Raw genomic sequence first — 21,742 nt, 5'->3', positions numbered from 1 at the left:
TCTCTAGTCTGAGGGTTTCCAGCTTGGGGGCCTCTGTTTAGGGCACCTTTGGTTGCTAGACAAAGGTTCAGGTTCAGTGTTTCGATCCAATGCCTTTGTCACCTGTGTTTTTGGACCTTTTGACCCATCTAGCTCTCCTCTTGCTGAGTCCAAATCACTGCTAGAGGACTGAGTCATGACAGTGGGTGAGTTAGCAGCAAATCTACAAAAACCTCCCTGCCTCTTCTTCAAAAGCAGTGGCTATGGACTAATGCATATGCAATATGAGGGGCGTCACTGCCCAGGCAAAGCTAACCACTTGATGGAAGAGTTAAGTCAATCAGGGTTTGCAGGTTGCAAAAACAGCCTGGTTAGATACATGGCAGCTGCATCAAAAGCTTCTCATTCAGATGAATGCACTGGAAATCATTGTGCTATCAATTGTCAAAAAATTGCCACATGACTGGAGTTTGTAAACCTCAGCCCTAAGTCAAGAAGTTTTGCACTTCAAAAAAAAAAAAAGACGAAATAAGAAAAATTTAAAAAAAATTTAAAAGGAATAAAGAAAAAAGAAGAAGAAGTTGTTTTGCACCTCAAAAGAGATTATGGTTAGGAATACCAGTTTGCTGAGCATTTGCTTCTCAACACACACATATACTCTTCTGCCACTCTATTACTAAATCAAAGACATTCCACTAGCCTAGAGATTGGCAGCCTTTCAGAAGTGGTGTGAAAGCAGTGCTCGCTTGAGCAATGGCAGTGCCTCACCGCTGCTGGTCAGCCACACCCTCTGACATATATGCTTGCATCAAGGGGCTGGGCCAGCAAAGATAGTTCCATCCAACCTCCCTCATAAACTACTTTCCCTTTCTTCCACCCTCTTACCTTCAAGGCATGCCCAGGACAGGGTTTTCAAACTCCATCCTCAGCATGCCTAGAAGGCAAGTGGGCAGGAGAAGGAAAAGGTGGGCCAGCTCCACTCCACCTCCCTCCCAAGAAGCAAGCTGTGGAGATATTGGATATGGGCCCAACACTGGTCCTGTAAGTAAGAAGGCCCTCAAGACTCCTAAACTGGTTTAGACTCCTAAACTAGGGACCCCAGTGGCAGTACAATCTAAGCCTGATTCCTTTGAGCCCTCTCCTCACAAGGATTCCAGCTTGGGCTGCCTCCTACTGCTGGGTTTGGTCAGCACGTGCTACCTTCCTACTTACTTGCCAGCTTGCCTTCCCTTCTGCTTGCTGCCTCACACTTCCATCCAAGCTCCTCCTTGGCCCCTGGAAAGCACCTGGACTGGAATTGCCCCCCGCCACCTTAGGAGGAGCAAACCACAATGAGAGTGCTCAGATGTTTTCAGGATTTCACTGCCACCACAACTCTCCATCACCATCAACCTCACCTAAAACCACTGCCCTCTGTGACAAGTCACCACTGTTGACTAAGGATGAGCTTAGGCTGCCCATGGTCAAATGCCTGCCACGCTCAAGGTTACTGCAACCCACCAGAGATGAAGTGATAAAGACCACCAAGCCCTTGCTGGGCAGCTCCTACTCATACATCTGGTGGGTGGTGGGGGCCTTGAGAGCAGCTGACATTTTGATCTAAGCTTAACCAAGCATCGTGACTTGTTGCAGAGGTGGTTGGTGGCAGTGTTAGCATTGTAGGTGAAATTGCTAACACTGGAAAGCTGCCGTTACAGGGGATCCTGGTGCTCAGTGCTCTTGCTATGACAATCATTGTACATGCCAGCTTTGGCACATGTACTGGGGTTACTGACCCCTGCACTAGCCAGTGCTGCATTGATAATCTGGGCACATTATGAAGTAATTCACCCAATATGCTGAACATAATATGATGAAACAAACTGGAGATGACAAAAATGTGTGAACCCAGTTCCGATAAAAACTCAAATAGTTGTGTGAATTGTCCAAACATCTTAGAGTAACTTCAGATGTTACAGCAGACACAGCTACTTGGAAGTGTATGGTTTTTGTGCTTCAATTTGTAATTTGCTGTAATGTCCAAAGGGGATCCTGTGCAGCTTAGAGTAATAAATTTTGGATGTGCGATAGAGTGCGGGTCCTGTAAAACCTGAAGCTATTCTTAGTAACTTGCTTCGCAATCAGTGCATCAACATACATTCCATAGCAGTGTACCATGTAATAAACTAATAGATGGACCACATGCAGATGGGCCACATAGATACTTTGAAAGGAGAGGTTTTTGGGGAGGGAGTTCAGAGACTAAGAAGTAAGGTTGTGTACAGAGCCGGTTTACATGGTTCAGTTCAAATTCAAACCAAACCGCTGGTCCACAAGCCAGTTTGGTTGAACCAGCTGGCAGTCCAGTCTATTCAGTAAAACCGGTTCAACCAGGGTTCAAGCAAAGAGGAACCCTGACTTTAAATGATTTCTAAGGGCGGCTGGGGAGTGGTGGCAAGAGGGCACCTTACTGGCTTCAGCAGCTCCTCTGAACCCCGCTGGCACGTGTGAAGCAAGGAATGTCTGTTGATGCACTGACTGCAAAGCAAGGTAGTAAGAATAGATTCAGATGTTACAACACCCACAGCACACCCAAAATTTATGAATCTAAGCTGCACAAGATCCGCTTCGGACTTTACAGCAATACTACAAAATTGAAGCACAAAAAACATGTGCTGCTTGGGGGCCCAGCAGCATGGATCAGGGGCAGCCCAGTTCCACCTTCCATGGATGCAACCTCCGTACATGAGGAACAGAGCCTCCACTAGCCCACATTGTTGGGGGGGGGGTTACTGGTGGGGTTTTGAAGAGCCACTGCCATGCCGCCAGTAAGGAGCCCTCTCATCCCCCCAGCCACCCATAGAGCCCAAAGGCAGGGTTTCTCTTTGCTTGTAAAGGGGAATTCTCACCGGATTCTCTTTTACAAGCCTCACCCGCCTTGAACCATATCAGACCGTCCCGATCTGGTTGGAACTCTGACCTGCCACCTATTTTTGAGGCCAATCCAGTTCAAGTTCTAACTGGGCTTGTTCGAATCAAAGCCAGGATGATTCAAACCAGTTTGGCACACTCCTATTTTCAGAATAAATTGAGATAAGAAACAAATGTAACAAATTTGGTAGTATGTTTGTTCATCCTTCAAATGAAGATGTATTATAAACATTTTTTTTTAAAGAAAAATTTAAAAATACCATGTAAGTCATTGGTACTGAATTTGATGGACATAGGGTAAGGAACAATGGTAGTCCACCTCTACAGTTCAGATTCTGACTACCAGTCCAACTGGGAACTCCACTGTATATTGGAAGCTTGCCTAAAATGAATGTGTTAGACATGAAATATTTCGTTGGGGGCCGTTTTCCCTGCTCAATTTATTACTTAAAACAACACATTTTTCTTTTAAGTAGTGCATTTAAAAGAATGTATTATTATACAGAAAATTATTTTCAAAATCAAGCTGTCAAGTTGTGTGTGTGTGTGTGTGTTCATATGGTATCAGAATTCTCTGCTTTTTATTATTTTTACAAGTACATTGTTTTAAAAGGAGCCGATTACCTTGTATAATGAGCCACGCATTTAAATACAACTTCTTGATCAAAAGGCCTCTTTATGTATTCAGGAGGGATTACAATTCTCCCTGATGCTTTGGAAAACAAATTTACAACATTAAAGTTCTCTTCAGCTAAGAAGGCCGAAGTTATTCATAGAAAAGTGCAGCCTATAAAGTATCAGTCTAGCCTTGAGTGAAGGAAGGTGGCAGAAGGGAGAGACTTTTGTGAAACATTATGACAAGCTTTTGGCATTGAATCTTTGTATTAAAGGCATTTTTGAGAGCATATTGATTCTTGACTCCAAAACATTAGGCTTTATATTTTCAGTGCTTATTCTTTTCTTAAATTGCTAGGATCCCACCATCCCCACTCCCCACCCCCACCAAGTTCTTGCAGATTAATTTGGATCACTTCTGTGCTAATTCAAGATGTGCTAATTCAAGATCAGCAGGGAAGAGCTTACACATATCTAGTTATTATTATTTATTCGAGTTCTATACCGCCTTTCCAAAAATGGCTCAGAGAAATAATAAACCAATAAGATATATCCCTGTCCCCAAAGGGCTCACAACCTAAAAAGAAACATCAGATAGACAACAGTGACAGTCACTGGAGGTACTGTGCTGGGGGTGGATAGGGCCAGTTACTCTTCCCCTGATAAATAAAGAGAATCACCACTTTAAAAGGTGCCTCTTTGCCAAGTTAGCAGGGGTTGTAATTTCCAAAAAGGGAACTTGTTCACCCTGCCAGTTGGGAGATGTGTGAACTCTTCATGCAACTAGAAAGGATTATTAATTTTTATTATATTGAAACATTACTTTATATTTTATTTAAAAGACCTATATTTCACCTTCTCACTCAAGGCAGTACACAATACAAAATAAATTTTAAAATATTAACAATATAAAAAGGACCATAAGGAAATTTTAAAAGAGCTTAAATATAATTCCAGAAACAGCAAATTAAATTAATTCAAGCCAAAAGCTTTTTTTGGAAGCCATATTGTCATTGTTCATTGAAAGGCAAGCACTGAGATAGCCATTAGGACTGTACAGGGCACTGGGCCGATAATCTGAACCGATACGAAGCAAGGCTGATTGGACAAGTTTTCATCAGATATGATCTGATGAAAAAAATGTTTGATAAAAAGATAACAAAAAATATTGCATTGAACTGTGTATCAGTGGAGCACGGTGGCAGTGGGATTCAAAAAGCAGGCTTCCTTCCATCTTCTAACTGGAAATTGGCTGTCTTCCTGGCACCTGCAGTGGTGTCACTTTTAAATGCCATGTCTTTCCCCTGGTAATCACCCAATAATGCCAAGGGGAAGGAAGCAACATCAGTGCATTACTAGGAAAGACCAACCCTTGTAATTAAAGGGGAAGCCATTTTTCCCCAGTATTGCACCAGGGAAAGGATGCAACATCATGATGTTGCCTCCTCCCCCAGGCCATTGTGAGGCAATATATTGACTCAATTCAATGCATAAAACTGTGTATATCATCAACATGATGCAAATTAATTTGTATTGGATTTGATTGAAACTGATACCAATAATTTGCTCAGTGCACAGCCCTAGTAACCATACAGGCTTCTCTGGGGTGGGCATTTCACTGTCTAGACTCTGCAGCCGAAAAGAGCATTTCTTGCATCCCCAACCCAGAACGACACACAGCAGGGATACAATGTACTATGGGTGAGATGCATATATCCTCCCCCCAACCTTTGTACATTACAGCATGTGGCAGAAAGCAGAAGTAAGAGTTTAATGAATGAATCTGAATGTCGTCTCTGGATGAAAAGCATTCACTTTTCACCACATGATGCAAGATTCAAAGTTGCACCCAGATTGGTGTGTGTATGCCTTTTACATAAATGCCTTCTGGGTAAACCATGATTGCTTTAAAAATTATTTCTTCCCCTCCCCTGGCAAACAGCAACAGCTCTACATTGGCTCATTTGTTGGAGTTTCACAGCTTCCCTTGCACCGCTGTGATGTCTATGGGAAGGCATGTGCTGAGTGCTGCCTTGCTAGGGACCCATATTGTGCCTGGGATGGTTCCTCCTGCTCTCGCTACTTCCCCGCTGCTAAGAGGTAAGGACATCTTTAAATATCTGCAGCTTATGTTGCTGACTTAACTAATTGTTTCAAGTACCACTGTAATATTGTTGAGACTGTATTGAACATCAAGACAAAGATTTCCTCACTGAACCAGATGTTTCTAACAGTGACCAATCCGATGATTCTAGAATTTAATATCCAAACTCCTGAAGCGTGTTGTCTTTGTCCTCCATTTCTGCTTTTGACCCCCTCTAATCTGGCTTCCACCCTCTGCACTCCACATAAACTATCTTCACCGGAATCACTCTCCCTACTGCCAAATCAGTGCTCACCTTCATGAAGCTCTCTGCTGTCTTTGATACAATTCACCACTGGCTCTCCCTTTATGCCCAGAGTCTCCATTGTTCTGTCCTCAGATATTCTCTTTCTACCTGTCTAATTGCTCTTTCAGTGTTTCCATAGAGGGTGGAGACACCCTCTATGTCTTTTTCCTCTTTCCTTTTTTCTCTGTTGGGATCCGACAGAGAACTGTTTTTGCCCCCTTGCTATCTCTATATATAATACACTGAGGTCGTACGTGGCAAGCCCTGCCCACACAGTGCTTTACCAATTGGTGATAACAGAACAGAAGCGCCGTGGTGATTGGGCAGTGGGGGTTCCATATGCAGATAGGGAAGAAGAGTGGGTAGAGGGCAAATGAGTGATCAAGCAGCAGGGAGGGGGCAAGTGAGTGGGCAAGCGGAGGGGAGGGGGCAAGTGAGTGAGCTGGGAGGGGCAAGTGAGTGATCAAGCAGCAGGGAGGGGGCAAGTGAGTGCAAGTGGTGGGGAGGGAGCAAGTGAGTGAGCGAGGAGGGGTGAGTGAGTGAGCAAGCAGCAGGGAGGGGTGAGGGCTTGAGCAAGCGGTGGGGAGGGGTGAGAGAGTAAGCGAGTGAGTGGGGTGGGGGTGAGTAACTGAGCAGGAAGGGGGCAAGTGAGTGAGTGAGCGGTGAGGAGGGAGGGAGGGAGTGAACAAGCAAGCAGGAATGAGCAAGTGAGTGGCAGGGAGGGGATGAGCTTATGGGCAAAGGGGATGAGTGAGCGAGTGAGCAGCAGGGAGGGGCAAGTGAGAGCAGGTGGCTGACACTGAGCAATAAAGCAGGGGCTGTGGCGAGGGCAAGGAGAGCAACAAAGTCCTAGCTCACAGATGCTCTGGGTGGGTTCAGCTAGTTTTCTCTATTTTCTCCCTACAAATTGTCCTTGGTTGATCTAATCAAATCCCATGATTTCCCCCCTCCTTCATGTCTTGTATCTCCAACTGCCTCTCTAATATTTTGGTTGGAATGCTGCATTATAGGCTCAGATGCAATCTATCCAAGAGTGAACTTTTCAGCTTCCCTTTCTTTGTACTCCCTCAGGTAATCATCTCTCTGTGTCTCTCCTTATCCATTGAGAATGGCAAAGACTATCTGGTAGAACAGGGATGAAGCTGGCTTTTTTTTGCATATGTGACTGAAAAGAACTGTCCCTCTTTCCCTGTCTATCCCTGCTTCTACTGCCCTTTTTCAGATTTTAGATTGTAAACTCCTTGTGGCAGGGACCTAAGTACATTGGGCTCAAGTTCCAGGTACATTGGTAGGACAACAGGAATAATAATGTCACTTGCACATGGCTATTAGCACACCTAGTAGCCATTAAAAGACCTCTAATGAATTTGTCTTATGTCTTTTACAAAACTATAACTATAAACTATAAGCAGTGAGACTGGTTCTATAGTAATGTCCTTTGTTTTTAATGTTCCATATGTATGGAAAATAGTGTTCAGTCATTCAAATATTGTTAACCATCTTACAGATCAATTCACAGACAACCATTTTCTAGACATGCAGCCCTATCTATGCAGGATAGAAAAATACTTGAAAATAAGCTCTGAACAATTTTATAGGGGTTCCATGCAAGTAAGTGTGCAAAGGACAGCAGCAGCAGCAGCAGCAGCAACAACAACAACAACTTTGTTTTTTACAATTTTTTTATTTGGGCAGCTGTTAGAGATTAGACTTGCTTGCAGCTGATCTCACTGGGTTAATCACTGGGAAAGTCACCAAAATATAGAAAGAACCCCAAAATGGTGCTGGTCAATATTTATTCAAAAATCCCAAACCCTAACTCATCTTCTTCTTAGTATAGAAACCATGTCCATATAGGGATGTGCAAAACGTTTTGACTCAAAAATGACCATTTTGAGTAGGGATGAGCCCAAAGCATTCTGGGGCCTCTTTGGAGAGGTACCGAAACCCTTCGGCTCCCTGGCACTGAAACGTTTTGGCTCAGGGTGCAGGGTTCTCTTAAGAGGAGGTGGACAGGTCTTACCTGCTGGTCCTCCAAGCCCCTGCTGTCCTGCCGCAGCACTATTGCAACAGAAGGACTTCCATGCAAGCGGCAGCTTGTGCCACTTGCCCCTCTAAAATGCCGTGCTGCGGTGATAGGATGCGTCCCTGGCATCCCTCACATGGCGTCGGCACGTAAATGGTGTGAGCACATGCCTCGACGCCATTTGCAAGGCCAGCATGCTGCTGATCTTGCTGTTGATCATCGACGCATGCACTGATGCCATTTACATACCGATGCCGGGGACACATCCCATCGCTGTGGCGTGGCATTTTAGAGGGGCAAGCAGCATAAGCTGCCGGTTGCATGGAAGTCATTCTGTTGCAATAGTGCCGTGGCAGGACAGCAGGGGCTTGGAGGACCAGCAGGTAAGACCTGACTGCCTCCTCTTAAAGGAACCGCTCGTCGCCCTTTGATGTGCACCGAAGCAAATTCAGTGCACATCCCTAATTTTGAGTGTTTCAAGCTTGAAACAAAATGCCCTTTGAAGAATGGGGCTGTTTAAAGCTTGGAACAAAACAACCCCATTTCAATCAATATGTTTCAAGTGCCATTTTGGAGGCCCGTTTTGCTTTTGCCAATTGGTTTTTTGGTACTGGCTTCTGATTGGCTTGCAATCTCCTTGCTTCTTGGTTGGCTTCTTAGCATATTAATTAAATGTTGTCATGGGCAAATGTTCACCCATTAGTGGGAGGGGAACCCAAGAAGAGGGAATTTTAAAATGTATTCAAAGGGACTCGGAGACAGAGAGGGCCCTTAATAGTGTGCCTCTCTTGAAGAGGATACATCAGGAGAGGGGAAAGAAAGGTTTGATTTTGTGGTTTTCTTTTCTCACAACTGAGTCTAATATGCTATGCTATGCTATTGCTGCTATAACTATCTGGTTTTGCTGGATCTCAGATTGACAAAGGCAGAACTTGGGTGCCTTGAGCTGTGGTTTGTTTTGTTTATGAGATAGTGTTGTGGCGAGAAATAGAAATAGACAGTGGCAGGTGTGTGTGTAATATTTCTTGGTGATTGCTGTGATAAGCTCCATGTCTGGCCTTGATACTAACTTGTACTTCACTCACTGTTCTGGTCTGCTCTGCAATCTGCATTGCAAAGTGTACTCAGTCAAAATGTGCCTGAGGTTGCTCTTGTTAAGCTTATGGCTATGCTTGCTGACTTTGGAATGTTCTCCCAGTGGCCATTCGCTCCTCGGACTTCATCACAGCTTTTAGAAAGCTTGTTAAAACATGGCTTTTTATCCAGGCTTTTACATAATCATTTTTACTGCTGCTTCTATGTGTTTTTACCTGTTGTATCGTTTTTATGCTTGTATTTTATAGATTTTAAATGTGGTTTGTTTTTATATTTTTTAGCTTAATATTTTTATTGTCTTTTTATTGTATGTTTTAACTTTTGTAAACCACCTTGGAGTTGTCTTTTAATGAAAGGTGGTATATAAATGCAACAATAAAATAAATAAATAAATAAAAATAAGTAAGGGAGCTGCTGTGACAACTGTTGCAATGGAGGATGTAATGTAAAGAGTCAAAACTGTGTGTGAGAGAGCAGCTTGTGCCAATGGGATGCTGTGCAGGCACTGTGGCTGGCAGAGGATTCTGGGTCAGTGATTCTTTTTTGTCCATTTTTGGACTGTTTGAAATGTGTGTTCTGTTTTGAGAGGGTTAGGTTCCCTTTTACTATGTGTTTCTGCTATGTTTTTTCAGACAGGGTTGCAAAATGAACTGCAAATTGCAATACAAAACTTGTGTTTACTCTGTGGGTGCAGCTTGTTCCGGCCATAGGGAACAATGGGGAAGTGGGTGGTTTTTAATAAATTCTAAAAACTAACCCCTATGGCAGTTTTGGGAAAAGGTTAAAAATGTGTGGATGTTCGGAGTGTTCAGCCTCTAATGACAGCTTGGTTTGCCCTGCTCTTTCCTTCTATTCTAAAGTTAAAATTTTGTTTAAAATCACATGCTTGCCCATATCTTTTGTGGGTTGGGCGGTAGGTAGCACCCCATCAAGCCATACCACCCAATCCACTTTGGTGTCTCTAGCATGGAACAAAGGGGTATTTTGAGTTTCTCCATCGTTCCCTGTGTTCAAAAGGACATTTGAAACATTTCAAGTTTGTTTTGTCATAACAGCAGGTTCAGCTGCTGTTTCAACAGAATGTTTCAGCCATCTGTATTTTGTTTTGAGCTTGAAACAAACACAAAATCTGTTTGTGCACATCCCTAGTTCTTTAAGAACAGGGATGTGGATTCTAGTTTGTTGATGATAGTTATACTTCCTAAAGGGCCTTTTTCTAGAAACATTTGGGATTTTCTAATTACCGTTAGCCAACACCATTTTGGATTTTTCCTCATGGTGGTAGAGTTGATGAACTATTGGTGCTACCCTCCTATACTGATTAGAAAAATCATCATCCCTTCATTATCTTTTTAGCACATGTATTATTGAAAATGATTAGATTATGGCAACATTATTCCTCACTCGTCTTAAAGGAGGAAAAGTACAGAAGAGTACAACAGATGCTGGCGACTACTAACGTGTGGTGTTTTCTCCTGGGCCCTTGACACTTGCTCATATGATTTCAGGATCTGAAATTCTATCATGATTGACCACCTTAAACGTCTTCTTTCCCTTGCCTGACTTCTCATTCCTTCATTGTTTCTGTTCATCTCTATGAGAAGTGTTCAGCCTCTAATGACATCTTGGTTTGCCTTGTTCTTTTTTTTCTGTTCTAAAGTATCCCTCTTTTTTTGAACTGAATCAGGCCTTTGTGCCACTGCTGATTTGGTACAAAGGAAATAGACAAAGTGAACACAATGGTAGCAATCTAAACAGGAACAGACTAATTTGAAGGGTTTTCTTTTTTACAAAATACATTTTAAGAAATGGTACAACACTTTATCAAAGCAAATAACGAGAGCTTCTGTGGAAGTACAATGTTTAAAGCTGTGTTGCTGTGGACTATAATGATATTTTGATAGTGATTCAAACCACAAACTGGATTTTGAACATATCTAACTGTAATGTACTGTCAACACACTCTATTTTTGTTGCAACTTTTAGACCAATTTTTAACATGCATCTAAAATTAACTTCACTCTTATTCTACTCATTCTTAAGATCATCAATTCTTCAAAGATATTAAGAAAATTGTCACACTCATCACCATTCTGAGGGCAGAGTTGTATTTCAAGTTTATCTCAAGTTTTTGCCAGTGTAACTTGTGGCTTCTGCCACAGAATCTTAGAAACTGTAATTTGGCCAAGGTGCTGGGAATTCTGTTAGAAATTCCTCTTATGGAATTGTAGTACCCAGCATTTCTTGGGGAAAGAGAATGACTATTTAAGTCTAGAGCATCAATATCCCCCTGAATCTCTGGTGGAGATTCGTTTTATTTGAAAAAAACAGGTTAGCTGACATTGCTTGATCTGACTTTCTCAGAAAAGATAAGGCATTTGATATATTGTTAAGAATGCTAAATGACTGAAGCTACTGTGTGCTTGCTGAACTCTCATTGATTTAAATGTCTGACCACCAGACTGTTAATGTAATCATAATCAATACACCCCAGAGGCTTTACCCAGAACCTTCCCAGCAATGACAATGTAATCTATGCTTGCATAGGTTGAAAGTATTGACTTCTAGGTGCAAAGTCATTGGCAAAAAAAATGTTTATAATGCTGTTCACCAAAGTAATTAATCACTTCCTTCAAACTCCCATGACTTTGGTACTCTGCTAGGACATGTATCACTTAATATTCCAAATAATTTTCCTAGAGGTTTTTTTTACAGGTGTCCCCCTGTGTCTTAATCTGACATTGAGATATTTAACATTTAGAATGCTATCAGGACCAGAAAAATAAAATAATATTACACTCCCCCCCCACTTTTTAAAAAACACCAACTTAAAATAATGTACACCACCTAGGGATGCAGATGTCAATTGGCATAGAAATATGAAAAATAAATAATACAATAAAAGTGACATACATACAAAGAATGAAAACAATGAATACTTATCAGGGGTTTCCCCCTATGTATCTCTTTTAGACGCACTAGACGGCAAGATATCCGAAATGGTGATCCTCTTACTCACTGCTCTGACCTACAGCATCATGGTAAGTTGCAGATATATCACACAAAGAAAGACACCTTTTGCAAAGCAAAGTATAGGATGTAAAAACTGGAATCAGAGCTTTGCTCTTGCATTTCCAACTACAACAAACGATAGTGACTTGTGTGTGGAGACCAACTGAGCAGCAGGGGTAAGGCAGCCTCCTCATGGGATGCTGGGGTGGTTGACACCACCGTGTAAAGCATACCAGGTACCGACAGTGGGCTAGTTGCCGCCTTTGAAGTTGTATTCCTCTGCCCTCACTGCCCCACCTGGAGTGGTGCTCACCAGCCGCTACAGAGAACAAATTTATTTTTCTCGTAAGAAATTACTTCAACAACTCAAATGTATGCATGTATATTTAGAAGAAAATCCCACTGAGTTCAATAGACAAGTAAATGTGCATAGGATGGTAGCAATCTTATATATGATTACTTAGCTGTAAGTCCACCATATTCCTTTACATTTAGGTATATCCCACTGAACACCATAGGATTAGCTTCCAGGTAAATTTACATAGGATGAGGCAGCATTTTTGCTTCAGGTGCCTTCAGCTCTGGAGCTGGATCACCACTCCAAGGCTCAAGTGCCTTGTCTAGGAATGGATACTGGACAGGAGTAATTCATTCAATTTAGAGGAATGAATTTGGAGGGTTGTACTCCACAGCAAAACGGAACAGGCATTCAGCACATGCTCAGACTGAACAGCATGTAAATTCAGTAACAATAAAAGTATCAGCATTTTCCCACCCCCACCCCACATATTCTCCCTCTGAGAAATTTCAGAGAATTGGGGGGGGGGGGGTATGTGGCACAAATCTATGACAAACAAAATTCAGCTTGTAATTTACAGGAACATTTATGCAGCACTGCCCTCTACTGGGAAGATGCAATCATTGTCAGTTTGTGTAAAGGAAAATGCCCAACTTTGATAATCCTTCATGTCCATGGAATAGAAAGCTGAGATGTCTAAAACGAGAGCCCTTTGGCACTTTAAACTTTCATAAATTAGGATACTTTTGTTGAGGTCCTTTGTACAATAAACTATTTGTTTTTCTCGTGTTGCATGTGGTCTAAATGTCTTCTCTCAAGGTAATACTTTGATCTAAAGCTATAATTTCTGAGTTCTCAAAGTGTTTGGTTCCTAGGAAAAAGTGACGCATCATTATTGTGACAGCTCTGTGAAAAGTGGTTGGAACAATGACTGTATGATGCCCACTAGATTTCATTCACTAATGCAATCAGTGATTAGCAATGCAACTTGAGCCCTATCTGTAAATAGCAGTTTCAGTAACTAATACGACAGATCCAATTTATTCAAAGAGTTCTCTGATACTTCTGCCCTTTCTTTCTCATACCATTAAGGTTAGATTTTTTTTTTTTAAGTCAGTTTTTAAAACTCTTTCCACAACTTGGTCAGTAAGATGAATAATATAAAAATAAAAAAGATATATTCAACTATAAAATCTAAAATAGATTGTAACTAGGTCACCGCCCACCCACCACCACCACCCATTTCAGTCATATATAACCATTTTTGTTTGCTGCTCTTACAGTTTTCCAGTGTATTGCTGACTTTGAGCAATCATTTAATGGGTTTATAATATGTCATTCTCTGATCTATTCATTATAGTTTGTCTGTTTGGTTTTTCCTCCCCTTTTGAACAGCTCCCAGATCCTCACACTTGAATCTGACAATCTCCTATGGTCGCTTCAAAGTGCAGTAATTTTCTATGTGTGGTAGGCACAGAGGCAAGAGTGGGCCTCGGAATCATATGCTCCCACAACTGCACATGAAAAGACAAATTCAACCTAGACATACAAATATGCCAGTGACTTGCCCAATATCCATAATCTTTTCCCCTTCCAAAGGGAGAAAGGGACGCAGAAAATAAGTGAATTGCTTTATATGCATATATATACCCATGCTGCATATTACTTCCATTTATTTTTATTATTATTATTATTATTATTATTATTAATAGTAATAGTAATAGTATTATTATTACTATTCAACAAAAAATTCTCAAAGTAGTTTACATAGCAAATAAATGAAAAGATGACTCCCTGTCCTAAAGGGGTTCACAATCTAAAAAAAAGAAATACAAAGGAGACACCAGCAAACAACTAGAGGTGTACATGAAACTGGCTGGCCTGGTTTGGTTAGAGTTGAAACTGGACGCAGGCTGAGCCAGTTCAGTTTGGCACCCCCTCGAAAACCACCCACCCCCAGGTTCAGGGGGTTCCCAAGCTTTTTCTGTTTTAATTTTATTATTATTATTATTATTATTTTGTACTTACCCCCTCTGGGGTAAGTACAAAATAATCCTCCCATGGGCCTCCATTATGCCTCAAATAACCCTGTTTGGGTTGTCTTCAGCCTGTTCCGGGCCTCACCCCTGTTGTGGCAACCATTTTGGAGGCCACCACACATGCCCAATGGGCATCTGCATGGCCTGGGTCATGACCCCACCTTCCCTGCCTCAACGTATTTTTCCAGCCTAGACTTTTTTTTTTTCGTGGATCCCCAGTCTCTCACCTAACATTTCCTAAACTTATCAATTTCTCAGATTAAATGAAGAGTCAGTTTGCTCACTCTCCTAATCCAGTAGTATACTATTTACTTGCTGGAGAAAGAAGGGGGGGGGGAAGAAATCACAATCCAGAGAGAAGCAATTCTCTGAGGAATCCACTTCCAACTTCTTGAGTGTCTATTGACTATTTAAAATTTCATTCCTAAGCTTGGGGTGGCAAGAATTCCTTTCATTTGCTTCCAATTGGGTTTAAAGGCTGGATGCCATGATGGTAACATGTACAATTATTGTGTCAACATGAAGCAACCAGCATTCTTGCTCTCTTCCTCTGGCATGGCAGTTTTAGCAAAGGGGTTTTGTTTGCCTGATAGCTACACAGCCACATGACAGAGGCTTTGTGAAATCAAACAAGACTTGACAATGGACTGCTCTGCATGAGGCTTTTAGTAACCATCATTCATTTCTAGAACAAATGACAAGTTCTGTAAAGATTTTGAATCTCAAGCATCCAATAAAGACTACCTTTCAATAAAGACTACCTTTGATAAAGGTATTCTCAGGACACCCACACAGTGAACTACAGAGAGGTAACTGGAAGCAAAAGGCTAGCTAAATGTGATATAATTTCATTTTGCCCTGCATGTTTATGTAAATAGTTGCATGGATCAATCTGAGCTATGAAGCAATCTGGATCAGGACCATGACTAGTAAGGAGGAGGTCTTTGCCCCATCACAGACCCAGTCTAGGATCAGGCCTCTCTGCAGCTGCCTTGGGAGAGAAACTCCCACTGACACTTTGGATTGGATCCAAAGAATTGAAAGCCAAACAAAAATAACTGCTGGTATTGCTCCATGAACACTTGCACAAGTGTTCACCTGCTGTAATGGGTAGGTTTCATAACTGTTCTCATGCTTCTGCTAGTGCAAGAAGAAAACAAACTTTTGGGAAAGTCCACAAGTGGAAGAACATTTAACATGTGGAGTAAAATGGACCTTCTGTGAGTGAGAGATAACCTCTATGTGCAAAAAGCACCTTTGGATCTAACCCAGTGCTGTGTTGCTCACTTAATATTTATTATATATGTTATATATTCTCTATAACCATTATGCCTCTGCAGGTTAAATCTATAACTTTTTTAAAAAAGAGAATTAGGATGAAATCTTGAAATATTATACCTTAATGTCTTTATGGTGCTAGGGTGGGAATCAACTGCCATATAAATCCAAAAGCCATCCAACTTGTCCAGCAATTGATGGATAACTTGAAAACAATGTTGTTACAAAAAGGAAGTAATTTGTTTCTCTTTCTTTCTTTCGCCCATCCATAAGATCTGCCTTGTTATATTTCCATAAATTATATGGCTTACAAAAGGAAATGATTAATTGAATATTGTTTCCACAAAAACAGGATTTCTGGTCATTAACAGCTGCTGCAACAAGCTGCAGTGCCATATACTCCAAACACACTTCTTCTTGTAAGCCTTGAAAGTTTTACGGCTTTCTATTAAAGTATTATGGTCATAGACCTCTTGAGGCATAATTAGATCTTCTGACACCACACCCAAAGCCTGTGCGTGAACCACTTTTTCCCCATTAAAAAAAACATACCTCCATTTCTGAAGCTTACTGTATCCCTCCATTAAGGGATACAGTAAGCAATAATTTTCAGTGCATTTAGAATATATAATCAATGTCAAAAAATGTTTTTTTAAACATTTTACTTCAAATTAAGAAAATGCACCTACTGCTGGTGCAGACATAAGTTCTCGATTATTTAACCACAATGAAACAATCTGGAATAGGCCTTGTGATTTGTGCTGCCTCCCCCCTTCCTATTGAGGTATGAATTCTGGGAAGTCCTGAATTTAAATCATTGCGGGTAGAAAGTGGGAGGAAGCGAAGGGACAGACCTACAACCTAATTGTTTAACCATGGATTAAATAATGGATAAGCAATTAGGAATGTTTCTTCTCCATCTGTCCACAATGAATTTGAATAGATGCAAAATTCAGGTGATTTTTCAAAATTTAATAATATTTTAATGTGATTTTTTAAAAGTAGTAAACTTTAAAACAGTGAGGAGATTCTCACAATTGGCAAAAAGCAGGCTAAGGGAGCCTAGCTCACTTTTTGCCAATTGTCTGCTGCCACGGGAGCTGCGCAGCTCCCAGCAGCAAACCTCCCAAAGTACCCCTCCCCTTAGCCGAGGTTAACAGAGCGAGTGCTCCATTAACCTCATCTTTCTGATTGTGTATTGCCATGGCGTGGCACTGCGCCACGGCAACACATGAGGAGACCCCCACTGGGAGGCTGAAACAAGCCTCCTGGCCCTGGGGGTTTCTCCAGGTTGCCCTGCGTTCTCGTACGGGGCATCCTGGAACTTCTGGGGACCACACGGCCCCTGATCCCCGCAGCCCCTGCCGGATCCATGAGGGAGCCAGCAGTCGTGTGGGCGGCCGATCCAGCAGCCCAGGGCTGCCAGTGTGCTCGTCTGCGGCTTGTCTGCGGCTGCCGGCATGCTCGTCTGCTCGTCTCCCTGCTAACCCCATCCAGGCAAGTCTCACTGATCGTGAAACTCACCTCATTATTTGGAATGTAGGTAGAAGGGGTTTCAGACAAACCACACACATGCAATCGAGGAATAGCACACTGAGCATGTTCATGACAAGGTTATGTCTTTAGTGTATGTGTCAGGTCGGTCAGGCAAAGTACCATCTACCGGCATGTTTATTCTGATGGTGTTTCTTTAAATGAAGGGAATACTTATGCAGGAAAAATGAAAATATTCATTTTAAGCTCTAATACAGGCAACATGACATTGCTACTGTGTGATCCCCATTCACTTCAGTGTGGTTTTGATAGAATCCTTTTCAATTGAATTCAGCAGATTTCTCAGGTAATAGCTTTCTATCTGGAATCATCGCGGGTATGCTTTATTCTACCCAATTCCTGTCAAAACGCACACTAAATTCTAGAAATATTTATGTTATATTAATGTATTCTCTGCAGACAATCCAAGTGGACATGGTCTTGAGGAGAAGATTATCTATGGAGTAGAGAACAGCAGCACTTTCTTGGAGTGCAGTCCAAAATCCCAGCGTGCTCTGGTTTACTGGCAATTCCAGAAGCAAAATGATGACCGAAAGGAAGAGGTATGCTTAGTTCTCTAAATGTTCATAGTCTTGGGATTTGAACCAGGGACTAACTGGTTCAGGCTCATTTCCCCAAGCCTAGTTCTCATGGAATCAGTAAATCTGGGCTACAGCAGGCAGCTCATGTGATAGAATGCCCACCCCCAACAGACACTCATTTACTGCCTCAATAAGCAGTAGTTCCCAGCCACTGTATTACACCAACCATATTTTATATTTTAAAGGTAAAAATCCATGGTGTAATTTGTGTTTTTCTTGTCGTTGTATTAACCTGAGGCATGGCCATTAGCATACCTTGTAACAACAAGAATACAAATCTGTTCCCTCTAAAGAGGGAACATCTAAAGTAATCTCCATGGGAAGAAAAAGCATTCCAGGTCTGTATTGTACGGAAATTGTTAAATGATGAGTCCTGCATGCTCCCCCACACACTTTCATAGTTACCTGTATTATACTATGGTTATATTTTTCATTTTCCCAGTGCTCAAGGGAATTAGTAGGAATGTAGACATCCTACCAGTCTGCAAGGTCACTTCATCACCTCATTTTTAAGGGAATAACCTTTCCCCTCCTGGCTAGACAGTTTCACCTGAACTGGCGACAGCGGGGGGGTGGGGGTGGGCGCAGTATGGCCATTAAATGGTATTGCATATGAAGGAGGGTAAATTTTACACTCCACAGCAAGAAATTTCATAACCTTGTGTTTCCAAAAGCTCATCACTGGAGCTTTTTAAACAAGAGTAGAAATAATTATGTGTACAAATTAAATGGATAACATTGATTATGCATTGATTAAATGTATTTTTCATTCTTCATCAATATCACCTGACAAAATATGGACACATACAAGCACACAAATAAACAGATTATGTATATCCATGCTCAGCAATTAATTTTGCTGGAAGGCCCCTTCCCAGGGATTGATGTGTAGTAAGATGCTATTATGGGCCCTACTTTCCCCCCATAATGGCTGGCTGTCAAGTACCATTGTCATAGAGGTACTCATTCTTAAGCTTTGTTTTTGTTTTTGGTTTTTTTGCCTCTGCCGTTGGTGGAGTGGAGAGCAACATGGCACCACCCAAGGAGCCAGATTGGAACACCAGCTGCTGACCCCTATAGATTTCCTAAACTGTGCTTAGTGTACAAGCGAGTAGAAAAGTATAATTTACATAACTATTTTCTTGGTTTGAATGTGTTTGTATTATTATTTGTAACCTACTTACCTAGGCTGTACCATCTAACTAGTTTCATGAGAAGTAGTCCTGGGAAAGACAGGTACCACTTCGTCCTAGGATATTACCATATTCAATGTGGAAAGTTAGCCTGAGTTGGTCTTATACTGGTATCTGTCAGATGAAGCAGCCAACCAACATAGGCTACCAACTGTTCACTGCAGACATGATTTTAATCTGCTTGCTTGTTTCGTTTACTTTTTAACAAGTTTAGACTTGTCTGCTCCTTCATAGAAATGAAGGAGCAGAGTATAACACATTTTTATACCACCCTCCTTCCAAAAGGATTAGAGTAGCATCCTCATTTTTCCCTTTAATTGATAGAAGCAGATTTGTTCAGTGAGATTCATTATTGTTTTGAGCCCAGGTCTCCCTGGTACAAATCCAAAATTCTCTGTTTTACACAATGAGGTTGTTCTCACAACCAGCCCTTCTTGGGTATGAGAAGTGTAGCCCGGACAGGGCTGGTCATGAGAACCACTGGGATCTGTCCCAATCCCAGCAATCCTCAACAGTTTTAAAACCTGGGTTAAAAGTGAGGTAGGAGGATGCACATGCACCTTCTATCCCACTCCCCATGCATGTGAATGCTTGGGTTGCCTGCAGTCCAAGTGTCCACAGAGCTGGGTGGCTAGAATGCCCAGCTGCGGGGAAATCCCCCAATGCACCACGCTCCTTGCATTGTAGAATGCCCGAGGACCTCCTCCTCTGGCTCCCGGTTCTGCAGATCGCCACAGTGCTTCGGTGAGTGACAGAGCCCTCAGCTTAAGAATGATCATGTGTGGGGAGGCAGGTAGGTGCCTGCAGCCCCACCAGCCCCGGCTAAGTTGGTAATGTGTATGTCCTCTATATTAGCATTCAGTGTTGAAAGTTTAGTTGCTGAACACTGTTGAAAAGTGACTGCCTTTTTTCCTACACCACAGATCAAAGTGGATGATTGTTTAATCAGGACAGAACAAGGTCTTCTACTTCGGCGTTTACAGCGGAAAGATTCAGGCATTTACTTTTGTCATGCTGTAGAACATGGTTTCATGCAAACACTTCTGAAAGTGACCCTAGAGATAATAGATACAGAACACCTTGAAGAATTACTTCATAAAGAGGAAGATGGTGATAGTTCCAAGATCAAAGAAGCTTCTAATAGCATGACCCCAAGCCAAAAAGTCTGGTACAGGGACTTTATGCAGCTCATCAATCATCCTAACCTCAACACAATGGATGAGTTCTGTGAACAGGTGTGGAAAAGGGACCGCAAGCAACGCCGACAAAGACCTGCCAATGCCCAAGTGAATACGAACAAGTGGAAACATCTACAAGAAAATAAGAAAGGCAGGAACAGGAGGACCCATGAGTTTGAGAGGGCACCACGGAGTGTCTGAGCTACAGTTACCTCTAGGAATTTTATTCAAGTAGAAACTTGAATAGACAGATAACTGGAAATGAAATGCAATACACACATACTTTTCCATGGCATTTATGTGGATGTTTACAAAGAGCTGGGAAGCTCAAATGATTTCCCACTGGTTTAAAATGAAACCAGATTATCAATACCTTTCTATTGGACCCGTCTCACTAATTCTCACCATTTCAAGGCTGTGAACTCACTATAAGACTAACTTATTGTTTTGTGGGTTCTGCAATTAAATTGACTTGGCATTTCTCTTTGGACTGAAGTATAAAAATGTCATCTACCATGCTGCCATATTGAAAAGGAATACAGGGGGTGGGGGGCAAAGTGGCTATCATCAGCAAGGTTACTTTTCTTGAATTTAACTAATACTGCATGGACCATGAAAAGCTGATGAACACTTTCACACTTGGTTGTACACAAGACTTTTTCTTTTTCTTTTTGGTCTACTAGTTCTCTTGTTTATATATGTACCGGAGGAATGAAATCAGTACTGTATACAGTTGTCCATTGGAGTTGAATCATCATAAACCATTAATTATCTGAAGTAATGGCAACAGCAAGTGGAACACTCTGACCTACTACTGATGACTTCCCTAACCTTTGACCTAAAGATGTATTTTATTAAAACTATAATTTAAATGTACCATGACAAATATGCAGTCAAAGATAGCTCTTTAAAAATAGAATAGGCTTTTTGTCTGACAGTATTCTAATATTTTAATTTTTTATAGGGGAAAAGAAGCTTACTGGTTTATGTTGCTCAATTTTATTTTATTAGGGGTTTTTTCCTAATTAATTCTAAACATGAATCAAACTATACCACTCAGCAGAAGTTCTATATGGTGAGTAACTGCCACCTAATTTTTCCTTCCAAACTGAGTTGTTCTGGCAAAAGAGTCTCTATTGCATGGACATATTTCTCTCTCCTTGTTTCTTCCTAATGAAAGACTTCAACTTGTATAATACATTGATACAAAGAGAAACACATTGAAATAATGAAGTTGACCTAAGCTGTATATTTTCTTTAATTTCAAAAGACTGAATAGCATTAAAATATTTGCTCTGCTCTTGACCTTACTATATGGATGGCAACAACTGAACTATATGTTACAGAATTTGATTGATTAGTTAATAATGTTAATACTGTGGTTTTCAAAGTGTGTTCTGCTGAATGCTGGGTTCCTTGGAAGCTGATCTGGAGTTCCTCAATGAGAAGATCAGTACAACAGCCTGTCCACAACAGTCCCCGGGAATGTTGGATGTGTGGATATGACACACTTTCAATTTACATAAGGCAACCTCAAGGCCTTACCTTGTGTAAATTGACTTAATGCCCTAAAACATGACCCAGAACCTTCTGC

At 41.5% G+C, this 21,742-nt stretch overlaps 1 protein-coding gene across 7 annotated transcripts in view; it reads left to right on the top strand.

Moving 5' to 3' along the window:
* Nucleotides 1-21,458, top strand: part of SEMA3A (semaphorin 3A) — a 332,084-nt gene extending 310,626 nt beyond the window's left edge. For all 7 annotated transcript variants that reach the window (XM_053257035.1, XM_053257036.1, XM_053257037.1 and 4 more), the window contains 4 exons: nt 5,447-5,604; nt 11,989-12,056; nt 17,596-17,738; nt 19,894-21,458. In XM_053257035.1, the coding sequence (XP_053113010.1) occupies nt 5,447-5,604; nt 11,989-12,056; nt 17,596-17,738; nt 19,894-20,349 (825 nt within the window). In that variant the 3' untranslated portion in view covers nt 20,350-21,458. The remainder of the gene's footprint in view (nt 1-5,446; nt 5,605-11,988; nt 12,057-17,595; nt 17,739-19,893) is intronic.
* The last annotated feature ends 284 nt before the right edge of the window (nt 21,459-21,742 follow it).

This window comes from Hemicordylus capensis, chromosome 5 (assembly GCF_027244095.1).
Source record: "Hemicordylus capensis ecotype Gifberg chromosome 5, rHemCap1.1.pri, whole genome shotgun sequence".
NCBI classification, from domain to species: domain Eukaryota; kingdom Metazoa; phylum Chordata; class Lepidosauria; order Squamata; family Cordylidae; genus Hemicordylus; species Hemicordylus capensis.
Note: the sequence above shows the minus strand (reverse complement) of the source record. Positions and strands in the feature narration are given on the sequence as shown.